Source organism: Nyctereutes procyonoides, unplaced genomic scaffold (assembly GCF_905146905.1).
Source record: "Nyctereutes procyonoides isolate TBG_1078 unplaced genomic scaffold, NYPRO_anot_genome, whole genome shotgun sequence".
NCBI lineage: Eukaryota > Metazoa > Chordata > Mammalia > Carnivora > Canidae > Nyctereutes > Nyctereutes procyonoides.
Genome location: NW_026575133.1, coordinates 5,134,921 through 5,153,055, shown reverse-complemented (window position 1 = coordinate 5,153,055; position 18,135 = coordinate 5,134,921). Strand labels below are relative to the sequence as shown.

Below are 18,135 nucleotides of genomic sequence, written 5' to 3'. Positions count from 1 at the left end.
TGCAGGTCTCTGTCTCAGCTGGCCTGGCACCCATTCATGTGTAATATTAGATGGAAAGATAGGAGGGTGTAAGATATATATCTTATAGTCTTATATATATCTTGTCTTTTATAGTCATCAAAGCTAGTAATTACACTAGGGAGAAAGATGTAGAAGTTAGTGTTCAAAAGAATATACAAAACTAAAATTTGATTAAACCTCATGACAACCACTACTACATTACAACTTTGCCTCATCACAAGACCCTCAAAAAAGGTATATGAACTTAGTTTTATTCGAAAAGAGTACATTTTAACTAGATAACTATGAGTAGGAAGATGATACACAGGGCAGGAGTGGGGTAGGCCTTACCCATGTGCCCAGGTAAAGGCTTGGATTGGTGTATCTAATGGCAGGGACTGTGGCTTCTCCAGAGTCTTCTGTGAGTACAAGGACCAGCTCTATGGCTGCTAGAATAAGAAGAAAACCAACAAGCACCTGAGAAGAAAAAAGATCATGGTTAAGAGGATATCATGCTTTAGAATAGAATGGTCTTGATAATAGAAAATATGAATGGTATGAAGGGATTCAGAGAACACAAATACTTCTGGCATCAACAAATACATGTAGTTTAAGCAATGGAATGAAGTTCAATGTATACTAGGATAGGTTTTTGAGGAATGCTGAATGAGTATATTTAAAATATGTTCACAAAGTTATATACAGTAACATGTCTATTTTAAAAGTAAGTGACGTGAACAGACAATTCATAAATATGCTCAACAAATGAAAAACATCAGTTGCGTTAGTACTTCTAGAAATACAAAGTGGGCACCTGGGTGGCTCAGTTGGTTAAGTGTCTGCCTTCAATTCAAGTCATGATCTCAGGGTCCTGGGATCAAGTCTCTCTGTGTCTCCCTTTCCCCTTTCCTCCTGCCCCACACCCCTGCTTATGCTCTATCTTGAAAGAAAGAAAGAAAGAAAGAAAGAAAGAAAGAAAGAAAGAAAGAAAGAAAGAAGAAAGAAAGAAATGCAAAGTAAAACAATAGTATGCCATTTTTATATATAAAAGAAAAATATGTTATACTCAGTGCTGGCAAGGGTGCAGAGACATGAACTTTAACACACTTTTGATGAGAATATAAATTGGCAAAAAGCTTCCTAAGCTATTTTCAAAATGGGATCCCTGAGTGGCGCAGCGGTTTGGCGCCTGCCTTTGGCCCAGGGCACGATCCTGGAGACCCGGGATCAAATCCCACGTCGGGCTCCCGGTGCATGGAGTCTGCTTCTCCCTCTGCCTATGTCTCTGCCTCTCTCTCTTTCTGTGTGACTATCATAAATAAATAAAAATTAAAAAAATTAAAAAAAATTAAAAAAATTTTTTCAAAATTTTTATAGGTTTCAAAAGCCTTAACTGCTCATATTCTTTGATATAGTAATTCCACTCCTAGGAAGCTAATTCTAAGGGAACTCTGAATTTCAGTAAATACTTCTACACAGAATTTTTTTTTTTAATTTGTTCATGAGAGAGAGGCAGAGAAATAGGCAGAGGGAAAAGCAGGCTCTGTGCAGGGAGCCCAATGCGGGACTCAATCTCAGGACCCGGGGATTGTGACCTGAGCCAAAGGCAGACACTCCACCATTGAGCCATCCAAGTGCCCCGATTATGCACAGATTGTTAACTAGAGTCTCCATTTTAGTAGTGAAAGTATTTATAAAACCTAAAATAACCCAAAGAAGTGGTGGAGAGGTTTGTTGGGAGGAATTAATGTTGCAAGAGTTAATAAAATAAGTTATATCCTCCTGTGATGAGCTATTATGTAGCTGTCAGAAGGTAGAGGAGGGTCAGTAATGTATCCTCCAGGCTGAGAAGGTGCTTTCACATGGAAAAATGAAGCATATCATTCTATACCATTTACATGGTTTTATTCAGTCAACTTATCCACAGCGGTAATCAGGTAGGTGGACAGATGGACAACACAGGGCATATGCAGCTATTCTCCACCCTAAATTCCCCCATCCATTTCCCACAGCCATCCAGACCTTAATCTCCAGCTTTTATAGAGTGAGGGGCATGTTGGTGAGGTCACATGAGAGTTATCTAAAGTGATACCATCTGTGCACTAGGAGGGCCTTCTATTAGTTACCTAAAGTGCCCAGAGGGGAGAACAAATGAAGGGCCAAAGATGGAATCAGTGTTGTCAGCACTCCTACACTCCATCCCCAACATTTTATGGCCTGCACAATCTTTACACACCATTCACGATGAGCCGAGAGCCAGATAGCAGGAGGGACTTGCATTCCTATACCAGAGCAGCTATACAGACAGCAACACATGACCCCCCAGACCTGGTAAAGAGGTCCTTTCCTCAGACCCCACAGATGAAGCAACTGTGAACTTCAACGTTAAGAGGTAGCCCATGACAGGTAAACATTTCCTGATACAACAGGAAGGAACATCTGCAAAACCCATAAGAAATGCTTTATGAGTTAAAAATAGACCTGCCCTATGACCCAGCAATTGCACTATTAGGGATTTACCCCAAAGATTCAGATGCAATGAAACGCCGGGACACCTGCACCCCGATGTTTCTAGCAGCCATGTCCACAATAGCCAAACTGTGAAAGGAGCCTCGGTGTCCATTGAAAGATGAATGGATAAAGAAGCTGTGGTCTATGTATACAATGGAATATTACTCAGCCATTAGAAACGACAAATACCCACCATTTGCTTCAACGTGGATGGAACTGGAGGGTATTATGCTGAGTGAAGTAAGTCAATCGGAGAAGGACAAACAGTGTATGTTCTCATTCATTTGGGGAATATGAATAATAGTGAAAGGGAATATAAGGGAAGGGAGAAGAAATGTGTGGGAAATATCAGAAAGGGACACAGAACATAAAGATTCCTAACTCTGGGAAACGAACTAGGGGTGGTGGAAGGGGAGGAGGGCGGGGGGGTGGGGGTGAATGGGTGACGGGCACTGGGGGGGATACTTGACGGGATGAGCACTGGGTGTTATTCTGTATGTTGGTAAATTGAACACCAATAAAAATTAATTTATTAAAAAAAAAGAAATGCTTTATGGGCAATAGACATGGCAAATCTTATTTTGGCAATAACATGGTAGCTGTCCAGCCCCATGAGCCAATACCACCCCTGGCTTTTCATCATTCCTTATTCTGGAGAGATAGGAGTAATAATCACTCTAGCTTCTTCCTGTTGAAAAGGAGCATAGATCAGGATTTGAAGAATGAAACAGCCTTGTGTCCAATTAAACATATTCCCTAGAGTAAGTTGAGCTCCCATCCTTCATAGAGCTACTATTTTGGAACTTTCATGGGTCTTCTTAGCATCTTATTCTACATTTCACATCGAGATCCTTTAGGTCAGTTCAGTTAAACAGTGAGTGGTGTCATTTCAGGAGGTGGTCCTGCAGGTGGGTTTTAAAGTTAGGTGCATAGTGTGCAAACAATCAGAGAATTAGCCAGCTATACTAGGAAACCAGAAGAATTCAGAATCCAGGCTAGTTTTGTAGGTAAACTGCAAACCGGGACAATTATTCAGAATTAATCCAAGGACAGTTAATCAGAACTAGAATCTAATAGCCCTAAAAGTATGTTACTGAAACATTTCTTTCCTAAAGTCACCCTCAAAGGCAGCAAGACTTATTAAGAAAATAAGCCCAGTTTTAACAAATTTGGCCTATTTACATAAGTGCGGCAAGAATAGTGGTTGGCTATTTAAGTTCTTTTAAATTTGGTTTGCTGGAATTTTTTAAGATGTTATGTATTCGTTTGAGACATAGAAGGGAGAGCAGGAAGGAATAAGAGAGAGAATCTGAAGCAGACTCCACACTGAGTACAGAGCTCAACTTGGCACTCACTCCATAACCATGAGTTCATGGCCTGAACTGAAACCAATGGTTAGGTGTTTAAACCGACCAAGCCACCCAGGTGCTTCTGCTGGAACTTCTCACAAGGAATTTCAGATTGTGCCTTTAACAGCCTTTCAAGGCCCAGAGCCAAGTCAAATACTTGCTATTAACTCCTTTGCAATGCCTATAGATTTGGGTTACTTCCTCTCTTCCTGAGGCCCCTAAAACATCGTGAACCTGCCAGGAAGTGACCTCTTTACTTACCTGGTAAGGCTCCCAGAACCCCTATATGGAAGGTACCAGGCTGATTTTTTTCCCCCCAACAGTCATTCATTGGCTCCCTAAAGTCAACCTTAGTTCCTTCAAGCTGTCTGATCACACCTAAGTCTATACAGATCTCTCTCAAATAGGCACTCAAGACCTTGGTAATACAACCAATGATTCCAATGCTGTCATGTTACAAGGAAAACATTCTTACTAAACTTTTATAAATAACTATAATTGATATCCCTTATGACAGTTTCTTCTAGTTTCACTTAAGTCAGCCACCATAGCAGCTTCTATAGCATTGGGTTGGTTAATCACAGGGGCAAGGACAGACACTAAAGTCCTATACTGTGCCCTCAGGGGTCTTTTAGTCTCCCAGTATCCCACAGTGGTAACACCCCAAGCTGCCACCCTCTGTGGCCCTTTTGCTTAAAGTGGCTCCTTAGCTCCACTAATTTAGTTGCAGAATATTCTCTCATAGTCACTTTCTGACTAGTGGCAATTTCTTCTTGGTCATCCCCAGTACATTGTTTTGTTTTTTGTTTTTTTTTTTATGACTACTATATGGACAATTCAGAAAAAACAAAAACCCCTTTGAAGTGGTGGAAATGAAACCTAGTAACTCACTGAAATGGATGGATAGTCTTGCATTTAAAAGCTTGTGGGGGGATGCTCAGAGGTTGAGCGTCTGCCTTCAGCTCAGGGTGTGATCCCAGGATCCAGGATCAAGTCCCACATCAGGCTCCCTGAGAGGAGCTTTACCTGCCTATGTCTCTGCCTCTCTCTGTGCGTCTCTCATGAATACATAAATAAATCTTAAAAAAAAAAGCTTATACAAAACTTGGGGTGCCTGGGTGGCTCAGTCGGTTAAGCATTCAGACTCCTGATTTTGGCTTAGCTCAAGATCTCAGGGTCCTGAGATCAAGCCACATATCATCTCTGTGCTGAGTGTGGAGTCTGCTTAAGAGTCTCTCTCCCTCTCTTTTTGCCTGTGCCCCTCCCCCTCCTAAAAAAAAAAGTTTATGGTAAAAACTTACCCCAGAGATCCCAAGTTTTAGGGGACCAATTTTCTTAAGATAGAATAGTTCTTACTTTAGTGCATGCTAATCTGTGCCCATGCACCTTTGCCATCTTAATTTCTAACCGTTCCTTCTGACTCTGAATTCTTCCAGACATAATGTCTGTATTTGAGGCACATGTGGCTCATTCACCTTTTTCCAAAGCCAGTGCTTCTCTGGTCTGTTCCAATTATCTCATTTGGAATTCCCATTCCACGGCCTATTGTAAGGCACAGATCAATGGCCAAACTACCATGGGGATAGCTCATTCACTTTCTCCACTTCCTTGTCCCCACCTTTGCAAATAGGATAGCTGGCACTCCCTGGGGCATTTTCCTCACCACTGAGGATAGGATAGTTAACACTCCCTAGGTTGCTTGGGCAACCTTGTACTTACACACTGGTCCAAGTTGCTCAAAAGACCTGGCCAAAGCCCCCCATGTGTAGATAGCTGGCCAACCTGAGCTTTCCCCCACCAAAAACAGGCTCTCCCCTGGCACAGCCCCTTTACCCACGCTTGCTTTGTTTTTTGTATCCTCCAAGCTATGCCTGAGAAGGCTCTTTAATATGGAAAAAATGAAGGAAGCCTCTCTGTACCATTTACACAGAATTTTATTCAGGGTAATTTACTAACAGGGGCCAGAGGGCGGGCAGACAGACAGACAGATGGATGGGCAGACAATTCAGAGCACAATACAGCTATCCTCCACTACCTTCCTCCCCATTCTCTGAGACTATCCGGACCTTAATCCCTGGCTCTTATGAAGCAAGGGGCATGGTGGTGAGGTCACAGGATAATTATCTAAAGTGGCACCATCTGTGCACCAGAGGCGAGAACAAGATAAAGGGCCAAAGATGGGGTCAGTGTTGTCAGCATGCCTAAAGTAGTCATCAAAATTATTTTAAAGAATGGTGTTAATAACAATGGGAAATGCTTTTTATATCATATTTTTTTAAAGATTTTATTTATTTATTCATGAGAGACGCACACACACACACACACACAGAGACAGAGAGGCAGAGACATAGGCAGAAAGAGAAGCAGTCTCCCTACAGGGAATCCAATGTGGGACTCTATCCTGGGACTCCAGGATCACACTCTGAGCCAAAGGCAAATGCTCAACCACTGAGCCACCCAGGCGTCCTTTTTTATATCATCTTAAGTGAAAAGCATAGGCTGCAAAATTGTATATGCAAAGAGTTTAATTATGTTTTTAAAATACGCATAGAAGGGGACCCCTGGGTGTCTCAGCGGTTTAGCGCCTGCCTCTGGCCCAGGGCGCGATCCTGGAGTCCTGGGATTGAGTCCTGCGTCAGGCTCCCGGCATGGAGCCTGCTTCTCCCTCCTCCTGTGTCTCTGCCTCTCTCTCTTTCTATGTCTATCATGAATAAATAAATAAATAAAATCTTAAAAAAAATAAAATATGCATAGAAAAAGGCACCAGTTTCCAGTTCAAGATACCAGATTTAGTATACTTGTTTATCTCCCATCCCTCTCCACCTCATTGAACTGCTGGTAAAGAGGTACCCAAGTAATAAATCCATAATAGCACTGAGAATATGAACGGAGAAGGGCAAGCTCAGTAGACTGGGAAAGTTTTAGAAGACAAAGAGTAAGCATGTCAATAGTGACAGGGAAAAAGAGTAGAGAAAACCATGGCCCAAAACCCAGAAGGAAGGGCATCAGGGAAAGGGGAACCTGAAATAGACATTACTGGTTGCTGTGTTTGTATCACCCGTCTGTCCCAGATTCACCTTCCAACCTCGTCCCTTCAAGACTAGAGTGGTAACAGTTGGCTGCTAAACCAGATCCCCTTGTAAATACAACCTTCTCATATTATCCTATTTGGCCTCAGCTGTTTCCTGTTGTGACCCTGATAGGTAGAGTTGCCTACTCAAAACCAGTTTCTTCTTGCTAACAGAACCCCTCTCCTCTTTTGTAAATTATCTACCCTACTCAGCTCAGCCATATGCTCAGGTGGGAGCTGGACCCATCTCCAACCCCATGAGGTGGATTAAAACCAATCATAATGGTCCCATTCTCCTGGCCTGTAACTGCTTTGGCCATGGGCATGCAACACAATTCTGGCCAAAGAAAACTGGGGGACAGCTTATGGGGACTGGTTTTGGGGGACTCTGGAAAAGGCTTTCCTCACTGATCAAAGTGATACATAGATCCAGAGTATATAAAGAATTCTTTACAAGTCAACAATAAAAAAACACAAGTAACCCAATTAAAAAATAGGCAAAAAGTTTACTTATAGTGTTTTTCCTAAGAAGGTACACGAACGGTGAAAATGCATATGAGAAGATGCTCAATGTCATAATCAAAACCATAGTAAGAGACCACTTCACACCTCCTAGGATAGCTATAACTGAAAAGATGAACAATAACAAGTATTGGTGAGGATGAGTATTAGAGCCCTCAGACACTGCTGGTGGGAATGTTAAAGGGGATAGCCACTTTGGAAAACAGTTTGTGAGTCCCTCAAAATAGCAAACATAGAGCTACCATGTGACTTAACAATTCTACCCATTGGTATATAAGAAAAATGAAAATCTACACTCAACCCAAATAAACACAATATATTGTGTTAAATATACAATGATGTGTTATTTAGCAATAAAAAAGAATGAAATGTTGATATATATTATCACATTGGATGAACCTTGAATACATAATGCTAATGAAAGAAGCCAGACAGAAAAGGCTTCCTATTGTATGACTGCATTTATATATAAAATACTCAGACTTAGCATAAGTAGAGACAGAAAGCAGATTTGGAGTTTCCAGGGGACATGGGGAGGAAGATATGGGGAGTGACTGTTTAATGGATACAAAGTGGGATGATGGGAAGTCCTAGAACTAGATGGTGGTGACAGTTGCACAACATTGTGAATGTATTTAATGCTACTGCATCCTATACTTTAAATTGGTTAAAATGGTAAATTTCGTGTTTTATGTATTTTACAATAATGATAAAAAAGAAGTGAAGTACTGATTCATGCTATAACATGTATAGAACTTGAAGACGGGGTACCCAGGGGACTAGTTGATTAAGTGTCTGCCTTTGGCTTAGGTCATGATCTCACAGTCTTGAGATCTAGGCCAGCATCAGACTCCTTGCTCAGCAGGGAGTCTCTTTCTCCCTCTCCCTCTGCCCTGCCTCTGCTTGTTCCCTCATCCAAATAAATAAAACTCTTTTTTTTTAAATGAGGAAAACTTGAAAACATTTTGCTACGTTAAATAAGTCAGGTGCTGAAGTGTATATAGTGTATAATCCCATTATATGAAATGTTCTGAATAGGCAAACCCATAGACAGAAAGTAGATTAGTAGTTGCTAGGGGTTGGGAGAGAAGGTTGAAAGAGGAAGGGAATGGGTTGTTACTGCTTAATAGGTACTGGGTTTCTTTTTGGAATAAGGAAGCTATTCCAGAATTAGAGGTGATGGTCACACATTTCTATGAGTCTACTAAAGACCACTGAAATGTATACTTTAAACAGGTGTGTTTTATGGTATGCAGACTATGTATCAATAGGGCTATTTTGTAGGTAATACCTTGGAGCATCTGATCTCTTTATCTGCCTCTCACTGACTTGAGAGTGTGATAACTGGAGCTGCTGCAGCCAACCTGCAATCATGTGCTAACATGATAACTGGCTTGACAGGCTGAGCTGATCAGAAGGAAGATGAAAATAATCAGCTATCTGCTGAGGTTGCTGAGCTTCTAAAATTATAAGTCCTGGAGCTGCACCACCTCTGGTCTTCTTGTTATGTAAGATAATAAATTCCTTATTGTTTAGCTTAACAGGTGGGACTTGCAGGTAAGATCTTTAATATAAATCTATTTTTTTTTTTGTAGTCAGCCCCAACTGAGAGTAAGACTGGGAAAAAGGACAGAAATCAAGAGTCTTAATTGAAGTTCTGTGTACAGAACTGGTACAGTTATGGCGGTCACTTCTTTGTTTCCCCCACTTCCAACCCATCAACACAAACCCACTGACAACTCTATTTGCCACCATCACCCCCAATCAGGCTAAAACAGAAGTAGTCTCTAAAGAAACTGAATGCCTTTCCTGAGGAAGAATAAGAAGATGGTGTGTGTCTTGGTGCCCCAGAGTAAACTAGTCTTCATTTGGTATGAAGTATAGCATGGGCTACTGCTCTTGGGAGAAGACAGTAGGCCTACACAGTTGTCCACGACTCGGAGCTCAAAGGCAGTCCTCTCCTCAAGAAGAAGCCAGCTGGAGGAGTTGACTTATATAAGGGCAAAGGTGTCTTCTCCAGCCACATATATTCATTAACTTAGTCCTTTGCTCAGAAGTGCAAAAAGAACACAAGTAACAAGAAAATTGAGAAAAACCAACACTAGTGAAGAAGATAGCCAAGATAATTAAAGAGAACAACTGATTCTGGGATAAAACAAACAAGTTATTAAATGAAGAGAAGATACTTTTAAATTATTTTAAAATTAATGTCCTAAGAGAGATTTGAGAAGACATTGCAACCATTAGTAGGTTGATATTAATTTTAAAAATGTATATTCAGAAATTAAGAATAATTCTTAGAAATCAAACCCATGATTGTCAAAATAAAGGCTCTTTAGGCTGACTAAAAGAAAAAAATTGGGGATTATCTCAGACATAGGCAAAAAGAAATTTAAAAGAAAAAGAGAAGTTGAGAATGAAAATCAATTTAGTGTCCAAAATCCACCTAAAAGAAGTTCTGAAGAGATGCAATTTCAAAATTGGAAGAAAGGAAGTAAAAGGAGTAAATATGAAAATTTCTCAGAGATAAGAAAGACAGGAGTCTTTAAGTTGAAAGTGTCCAACGCATCGAATGAGAAAAGACCCATGTAAACAGACTCTCATGAAATTTCAGGACATAAGGAATAAAGAGGATAAAACCTTTACAGAAGATAACTCAGTAGCACAGGATGTTGGGGAGCACTATAACAACATCCTCAGAATTAAAAAAAGTTGTTTTTGAAGTTAGCATTCCATATCTAGATGAACATTTTCAGAAAGCAAGGACTTTGAGACTTTATTTACTGTTGCTCTCTCTAAAAAAGATCCAAGAAATGTGGGGGCCCTTAATCTCTCATTTTACACAAAGGGGCATCAAGATGTAGAACCTAAAATCTATGGCAGATAATTTTTAGGAATAAGGGTAACCAACAGAAGAACTGAAAACAACTATATAAAATTAAAAGACCGAGAGAAAGAGAAGAAAAGGAAGCTGAAGGTTGGGCCAATGAACTGAATTTCTTGTTTTTCACAGAGGACAGAAAAACATCTTTTTGAAGGTGATAGTTTGAGAAATATAGGTATGAACATATTATTTGCAGAAGTGAGATAACCATCAAAATAATTTTAAATGAAGGTGTCTGGAGAGTGGTACTGGGAAGTAGAAGGGTTAGAAAGAGACTTTTACTTTTCATTTTGTGTTTCTTTGTTCAGTTGTTTTTTTTTTTTTAAGAAAGTGACAGGAAGCATACCAAAATGTTAATAGGAGTATATCAGAGTGATAACAATGATCAATGGATTTGTTTCCTATTTCCCTAGAGTTTCCAAACTTTCTACAATACCCGTGCATTATTTTCATAATTAGAATGCACACAGAATCAGGATGCATAATAAAAATGCACACACTTTTATTAAATAGGATCAGGGAAATATATGGTTGTTTAATGGTTACCAAGTCCTTAAATAATAGCCTTTGTCCTTGATTGCTGGTTTATTGGAGGAGCTTCAAGTGGACATGGAATTTACTAAACTTCTTAGAGAAACATAATCTCTTTGATATTAAAAAAGAAAGGAGAGTGGTTTGGCCATATTTAATAACTCTCCATCTCTGCAAGGTCCTCTTTTTCCCAGAGCTTTACAAATGATAGGCATTCAGTTGAATCTTCTATCCATTATGGAGTGTCTATTTCTATCACATTTCCTAACAGATAAGTGTCTAACTTCAGCATCAATATTTTCAGGGAATATGACCCCAGCAGTCTATTCTATTTTCAGAAAGTTAACATTATTAGAAATCCTTCAATATATTTAGCCAAAGTGAGTTTCCCTGGAATAACCTCCATCCATTTAATCTTGATCCTGCTTTCCGAAGCTTTTTAGAACAAACCTGGCAATATTCTATATTATATTCTGCAATCACTTAAAGATGGTTTCGTGTTTCACTGGCTCAACACCAAGTCTATTTTTGCTGCACATCTTGCTCTGATCTCAGCACTTCCACAGTCTCCAGAATCAAATTCCTCCTTCATTTCTCTGGGATTGAATATGAGCTCATTCATTCACTCATTCATTCATTTTGTAATTCAATTTTTGAATTGAATTGTAATTCAATTGTAATTCAAATTGTAATTCAATTTTACTGTACATCAGCTCCTTTCAGTAAGGATGCACCTTTAAACAGACAAACTTGTAGAATCTCTCACCTTGGTCACCTTAGTTCAGATAATTTTAGTTCAGGAAAGTCAGAGAGAAACAGCCCAAAAGCAGGTAGAAGAGGAAGTAAAATCAAGTTGAGGAATGAGCCAAGAAGAAAGTTCTCATAGAAGAAGTAAAGCTTTACTGTGTGAAGAGTTTTATTTCAGACTGTTTCAGAGACACCAATACTGTTTCAGAGAGACCAATTATTTTGAAATTTTTAACAGACAACTAATTTGTGCTTGTTACTCTCAGGTTAGTGAACAAAAAGTAATGTACAAATTATTAATGGAGCTCCTGAGACTATGAATGAGGATGAGTGGATTATTAGCTACAGAAAAAAAAAAACAATACATTGATTTTCTTTTTCTCTATAGAGATTTGCATTTGTAAAAGTTAGACAAAATGTGTTATACAAAATGTTATAGAATAGAATAGAACATACAAATGTTATATTCTATATAATACAATATAATTCAGCCATAAACAGGGTATGAAGTACTGATTCATGCTACAATATGGATGAACCTTGAAAATCTTATGCTAAGTGAAAGAAGCCAACCATAAAAGATCACATATTATTATATGATTTTATTTATATGAAATGTCTAAAATAGGGAAACAATAGAGATAGTAAGCAGGTTAGTGGTTGCTTACGGCTAAGGAGGGTGGGAAGATAGGAGGTTTCTTTTTGTTATAAAATTGATTGTGGTAAGACACCTGGGTGGCTCAATGGTTGAACATCTGCCTTCAGCTCAGGTGGTGATCCTGGGGTCCTGGATGGAGCCACCCCCCCCCCACCTGCATCGGGTTTCCAGCAGGGAGCCTGCTTCTCCCTCTGCCTATGTTTCCGCCTCTGTTTCTGTGTCTCTCATGAATAAATAAATAAAATCTTAAAAAACTAATAAAATTGATGTGGTGATGGTTGTACATATCAATATGCTAAAAAATAATTGCATTTAAATGGGTGGATTTTGTCTCCAAAGGCAAAGGAAACAAAGGAAAAATGAACTATTGGAACTTCATCAAGATAAAAAGCTTTTGCACAACTGAGGAAAACCAAAAGACAAAACACACACACACACACACACACAGACACACAAAACAAAACACAACAACAACAACAACAACAACAACAACAAAAACCCCAAAAGACAACATACAGAGTGGGAGAAGATACTTGCAAATGTCTTATTAGATAAATAGTTTGTATCCACAATCTATAAAGAACTTAACAAACTAATACCTCAAAAATAAATAATCCAGTTAAGAAATGGGCAGAAGACATGAACAGGCATTTCTCCAAAGAAGACATACAAATGACCATTAAACACATGAAAAAAATGCTCATATCATTTGGCATCAGGAAAATACAAATCAAAATCACAATGAGATACCACCTCACACCAGTGAGAATGGCTAAAATGAACAGGAAACAACATGTAGGAAACATGTAGGAAACAACAAACGTTGAGGAGAATGAGGAGAAAGGGGAACCCTCTTACACTGGTGGTAGGAATGCAAGCTGGTATAGCTACTCTGGAAAACAGTATGTAGGTTCCTCAAAAAGTTAAAAATAGAGCTACCCTATGACCCAGCAATTGCACTACTAGGTATTTACTCAAAAGATACAAACAGGGCAGCCCCGGTGGCTCAGCGGTTTAGCGCTGCCTACAGCTCAGGGCATGATCCTGGAGACCCGGGATCGAGTCCTACATCGGGCTCCCTGCATGGAGCCTGCTCCTCCCTCTGCCTGTTTCTCTGCCTCTCTCTCTCTTCTCTGTGTATTCTCATGAATAAATAAATAAAATCTTAAAAAAAAACAAAAGATACAAACATAATGATCCAAAGGGTACCTGCACCCCAATGTTTATAGCAGCAATATCCCCAATAGCCATACTATGGAAAGACCCAAATGTCCATTGACAGATGAATGGAAAAAGAAGATGTGGTGTATATATACAATGGAATATTACCCAGCTATAAAAAAAATGAAATCTTACCATTTGCAATGATGTGGATGGAACTAGAGGATATTATGTTAAACAAAATAAGTCAGTTAGAGAAAGGAAATTATCATATGACTTCACTCATATGTGGAGTTTAAGAAATAAAACAGAGGATCATAGAGGAAGGGAGGGAAAAATAAAATAAGATGAAATCAGAGAGGAGACAAACCATAATAGACTCTAAACTATAGGAAACAAACTGAGAGTTGCTGGAGGAGAGGGGGTTTGGGGGATGGTAACTGGGTGATGGACATTAAGGAGGGCACATGATGTAATGAGCAGTGGATATTATATACAACTTATGAATCACTGAAATCTACCTCTGAAACTAATAATACACTAAAAATTAATTGGGTTTAAATTAAATTAAATTAAAAAATAAATGGGTGAGTTGTATGGTATGTGAATTATAACTCAATAAGGCTGTTTTTAAAAGGTTAGAAGTTTTAATAGTTAATTAATAACTATAATTAGGATAGGATACTGATTTACTCATTACCCAGCCTTCTCTTGGAAATCCCCCCAAATGGAAGTTGACTGATTCTAACAAAATGCTTTGACTCATTCCCAAGGGTATTAAAGCATGTTGTTCAATGTTCAGAATCTAACACACTCTTGACTCAACCCCTACTTTGAGTGCATTTAATATTAACATTCAGCAAATTTGTACTGAGTTTTAAGCCTGTGCTGGGCACTTGGATCAGCAAAGAAGACAATGACCCTGTCCCTATTCTTAGGGATTGTTCTTTCCAGAGTCCAACAAAACTTATTACCAGTCCCTGTCTTGGAGCAGCAGTGAAAATCTCATTTCATTTGGCCAAGTTCCTTCCTTCCTTTTAGATTCTAGGTCACCTGAGGTTGTTGGTATGCGTGCTTATAGAACACCAAATCTAATTGGTCTTTTAAAAACCCTGTTTAAAGACCAGGACAGACAGGGAAAAACAACCAACCAACCAACCACCACCAACAACAACCAAAACTCATGAAAAAGGAGAAGGTGGAGGTGGCTTTTCAAACTCAGTTGAATGTCTCCATTCTCACAAGATGCTTTCTGCATTAATCAGTGCAACTGGCTGACAGGCTCCTCCCCTAGTTCCTTCTGGGTTCTCTCCTGCAGCTCATGTCCTTTCCACATTTCCCTATTCAGACATGTCCCCTGACCTTACTCTACTGTGAGTGACTGTTCAGACTCATGGAAGACTTTGGGAAAATGGAAGCCTTATTTCAGACCCTAGTTATGAGATATGAAAGATGGCTGGAATGCCTGAATAGAACAGAGAAAATGGTGCATTTTATTTTTACCTCATTGTATGAATTATAGTCTCCATATGAAATATAGTCTCCTAGAATAGTTTCAAGACAGGTCATCCAGGATTTGCTTCTTAAATATTAAAAAGACAATAACTATTTGGCTACTCATCATCAGTGTCTAAAGAGTCTGGTATAAATAATTTAAGAGTCACTATCCTTAGGCAAAAATTAAAGTCACCTCAACTCAGAAATATGGCAAGGGGCCAGTGAGCACCTGTCTCAGGAAAGCTGGTTAAAGATAGGGAAGAAGAGGGTGCCTGGGTGGCTCAATCAGTTAAGCATCTGCCTTCGGCCTAGGTCATGATCCCAGAGTCCCAGGATGGAGCCCATGTTGGGCTCCCTCCTCAGCAGGGAGTCTGCTTCTCCCTCTCCCTCTGCTCCTCCCCCCTGCTTGTGCTCTCTCTCACTCAGTCTCTCAAACAAATAAATAAATCTTAAAAAAAAAGAGAGGGATGAAGACTCTTTAATCACCAAAAAATGTCTGTATTGTGTATCTCTATTGTGTACCAAGTAATTAGTTAGAAAGTAGTGGAGTTCCTGTTACCTGCTTAGCAAGGTAGAGTTTGGTTATAGAAGATCTCTTGATCTTGGTCCTATACACATGAAGAAGCTGCCAAGGGGCCAGGAGCCAAAGGAAACCCAAGGGAATCCACACCAGAACAGTTTGCTCAAAACAAAGTGGCAGGTCCGCTTCTGGGCTATCCAAGAATGAAGAGTTCTGGGAGAATCAAAACAAAATATATTCATTTTTTGAAGACAGAAAACCAGAACAAGCACTCTTGTTTCCTGTTACCTCTATTTCCACCCCTGTTCCCAAACAACTTTAACTCTATTCTCTGTCCATATCTGGCCTGCCCCTTCCCTAGCTGCATTTTCCCACTTATCTCCATTGATATAAATTCAACATTTAATGACAGTGACTTTTCTGGCTGATCTAACCTTTAGAAACTTTTCTTTCTGTAATTCTTTTTTTTTCTTTCTGTAATTCTAAGTAAATTTCTCCACCAGCTATTCTAGGTAAACTTCACCACTGCATTTGCCAAGTTGTGGGAAGAAGAGGAATGGACTCTTCTTCAATTCAAATAGTTCCCTTGGATATAGAAACTTGTTCTCATTTTTGCTTTTAGCCCTAACTCAACTCCCTGACAGATGTTCAAACAGGCAGGCAACACAGGCGTTAGTCACACTATGGCATTTCACCTCCTTCGGGCTAGGGGGCTTACAGAGATTGGAGCCTGAGGGGATCTTGGGTGCAGGCGCTGTTCTGGCGCTAGTGGATGACCTATTCCCGGCATATTTGGACTTGTCCTTACATTCCGCAATAGATAGGATGTCTTATGAAGTGAAGGTGGGAGCACTAGTTCTTATTTCTGAGTCTTGTGAAGGTGGATTTTTCTCTCTTGATAAATACTTTTTAGTTGTCTTTGCATAGTTGTTCACACAAACTCTTTAAAGGAAACACTGTGGTGCCATGACCAAGATGATCTGTCAGATACTCAGATTCTCTCAGAGAGAATTCCCAAAAGATGGTCGGGTAAGATCCTGGGGCCATTAAGTCCCACCCTCCTGTGCTGTAGGTATCCTAGCCTTGAGGTCCTGGGGACGCAGGTTCTTTCTAAGATGTGAATGCTAACCACCTGCTCTGCTATCTCATCCCTACTCTTCTTATCTCTCCATAAAGTTATCTAACTTTAGAATTCAGAAGAATTACCTAAGATATTTAAACTATTTTAACACACCCTCCACATGATTCTGATGCTGTGCTAGACATGTACAGACCACACTTTCACAGCATCACTAAATCCTAGGTTCCTTCTTATGTTCTATTCCACTAAGCCATTTGGTACTGTTGCTCACCCTGACTTGAACTTCTCTGCTCAACTGATTCAAAAATGGTCTCAGTGCTCATGATGCCCAAATCTGCATCCTGACCTCAACTTCCACTCCATACCACTAATTGCCAGTTCCTCTAGAACATATCATTATCATTTCAATATCCCAGCATTTACCTCTTCAAAACTCAGCCTTGGGTCTTCTCTTCTTCCTCCCACTCCATAAACTCCACAATAACTTTCCCTCCTAACATTGTTGAAATCGGAAGGCTTTTCCCTATTTCTCTTTAGAGAATACAATTTACAGCTAGCTAGTCTGAGAAAGAGTCTGGGACACAATAAATATATGTTAGAGAATACATATGTTACCTCTTCCACATAGAATATCCTCTGGAGACATTATAATGTATCTTTTCTTAACCGTCCCCCCAAACCTAAAAAAAAAAAAAAAACCAACCCAAAACAAACTCTGAGCTTTATACCATCTGCACATCTAACATTTCTGGTTCTTATTGGTTGCCACCAAGGTTAATCTATTAGCTCTGAGTCTGTGAAGAATCAACAGTGAATATAAGTATTATTTCTCACCCAAAACGTAGAGTTGCAGAATTCCTCCAGCATGATTCCTGGAGCACTTCTGAAATGAAGACTCTTCTGTGACTCTGCCGTGTTTTATTTACTCTTTTCCTCAGAGAAGGTGGACTGCAAGTAGCAGTGAGTTATCTCCCATTCTGATGTTCTGACGTTCCAAATGAGACCTTTCATCCTAACAGTTTACTCATTAACCTTCCTCAGATATTTATTTACCTTGTTCTAGTGGATAGACATGTGACTAGGAATGAGGAGCCCCAAGGGCAGGTAGACTCACCATTTCCCAAGGACCAGAAGCCTTTGTAGATATGATAGTGTCTAAAAGGAACCACTGAAAAATGTCAGCAGAGCTGATGGACAACTCAGGAGCAGAGGAGCCTTTTCTTCTCCTGAAGACATATGACCTAAAAAGGGAAGCATCAATGGAGGGGCAAGTACCCTTAAACATGCAGTTTCACTTCTGTTTTAAGGCCTTAGAACTTATAGGAATGTGAAATATATCCTACTCCTCTTGATTTAAATTAAGGCCATAGAACTGAAGGGCACCTAGGTGGTGCAGTCAGGCATCTGACTTCTGGTTTGGCTCAGGTCCTGATCTTAGAGTCGTGGGTTTCAGCCCCTCATCAGGTCCATGCTCAGCATGGAGTCTGCTTGAGATTCTCTCTTTCTCCCTCTGCCCTTCCCACTCATGCTTTCTTGCTTTCTAAAATAAATAAATAAATCCCCTTTTTTTAAAAGACCATAGAACTTAAAATATAGTTAAAAGT

The 18,135-nt window shown here is 39.7% G+C and overlaps 1 protein-coding gene across 1 annotated transcript in view; it reads right to left on the bottom strand.

The window, feature by feature from the left end:
• ABCC2 (ATP binding cassette subfamily C member 2) overlaps positions 1-17,500 on the bottom strand; it is a 70,799-nt gene extending 53,299 nt beyond the window's left edge. Inside the window, exons 1-3 of the mRNA XM_055345715.1 lie at positions 17,366-17,500; positions 15,490-15,663; positions 352-477 (exon numbers count right to left, since the gene is read on the bottom strand). Coding sequence (XP_055201690.1) covers positions 352-477; positions 15,490-15,663; positions 17,366-17,398 — 333 coding nt within the window. The 5' untranslated portion in view covers positions 17,399-17,500. The remainder of the gene's footprint in view (positions 1-351; positions 478-15,489; positions 15,664-17,365) is intronic.
• Positions 17,501-18,135: the final 635 nt, after the last annotated feature.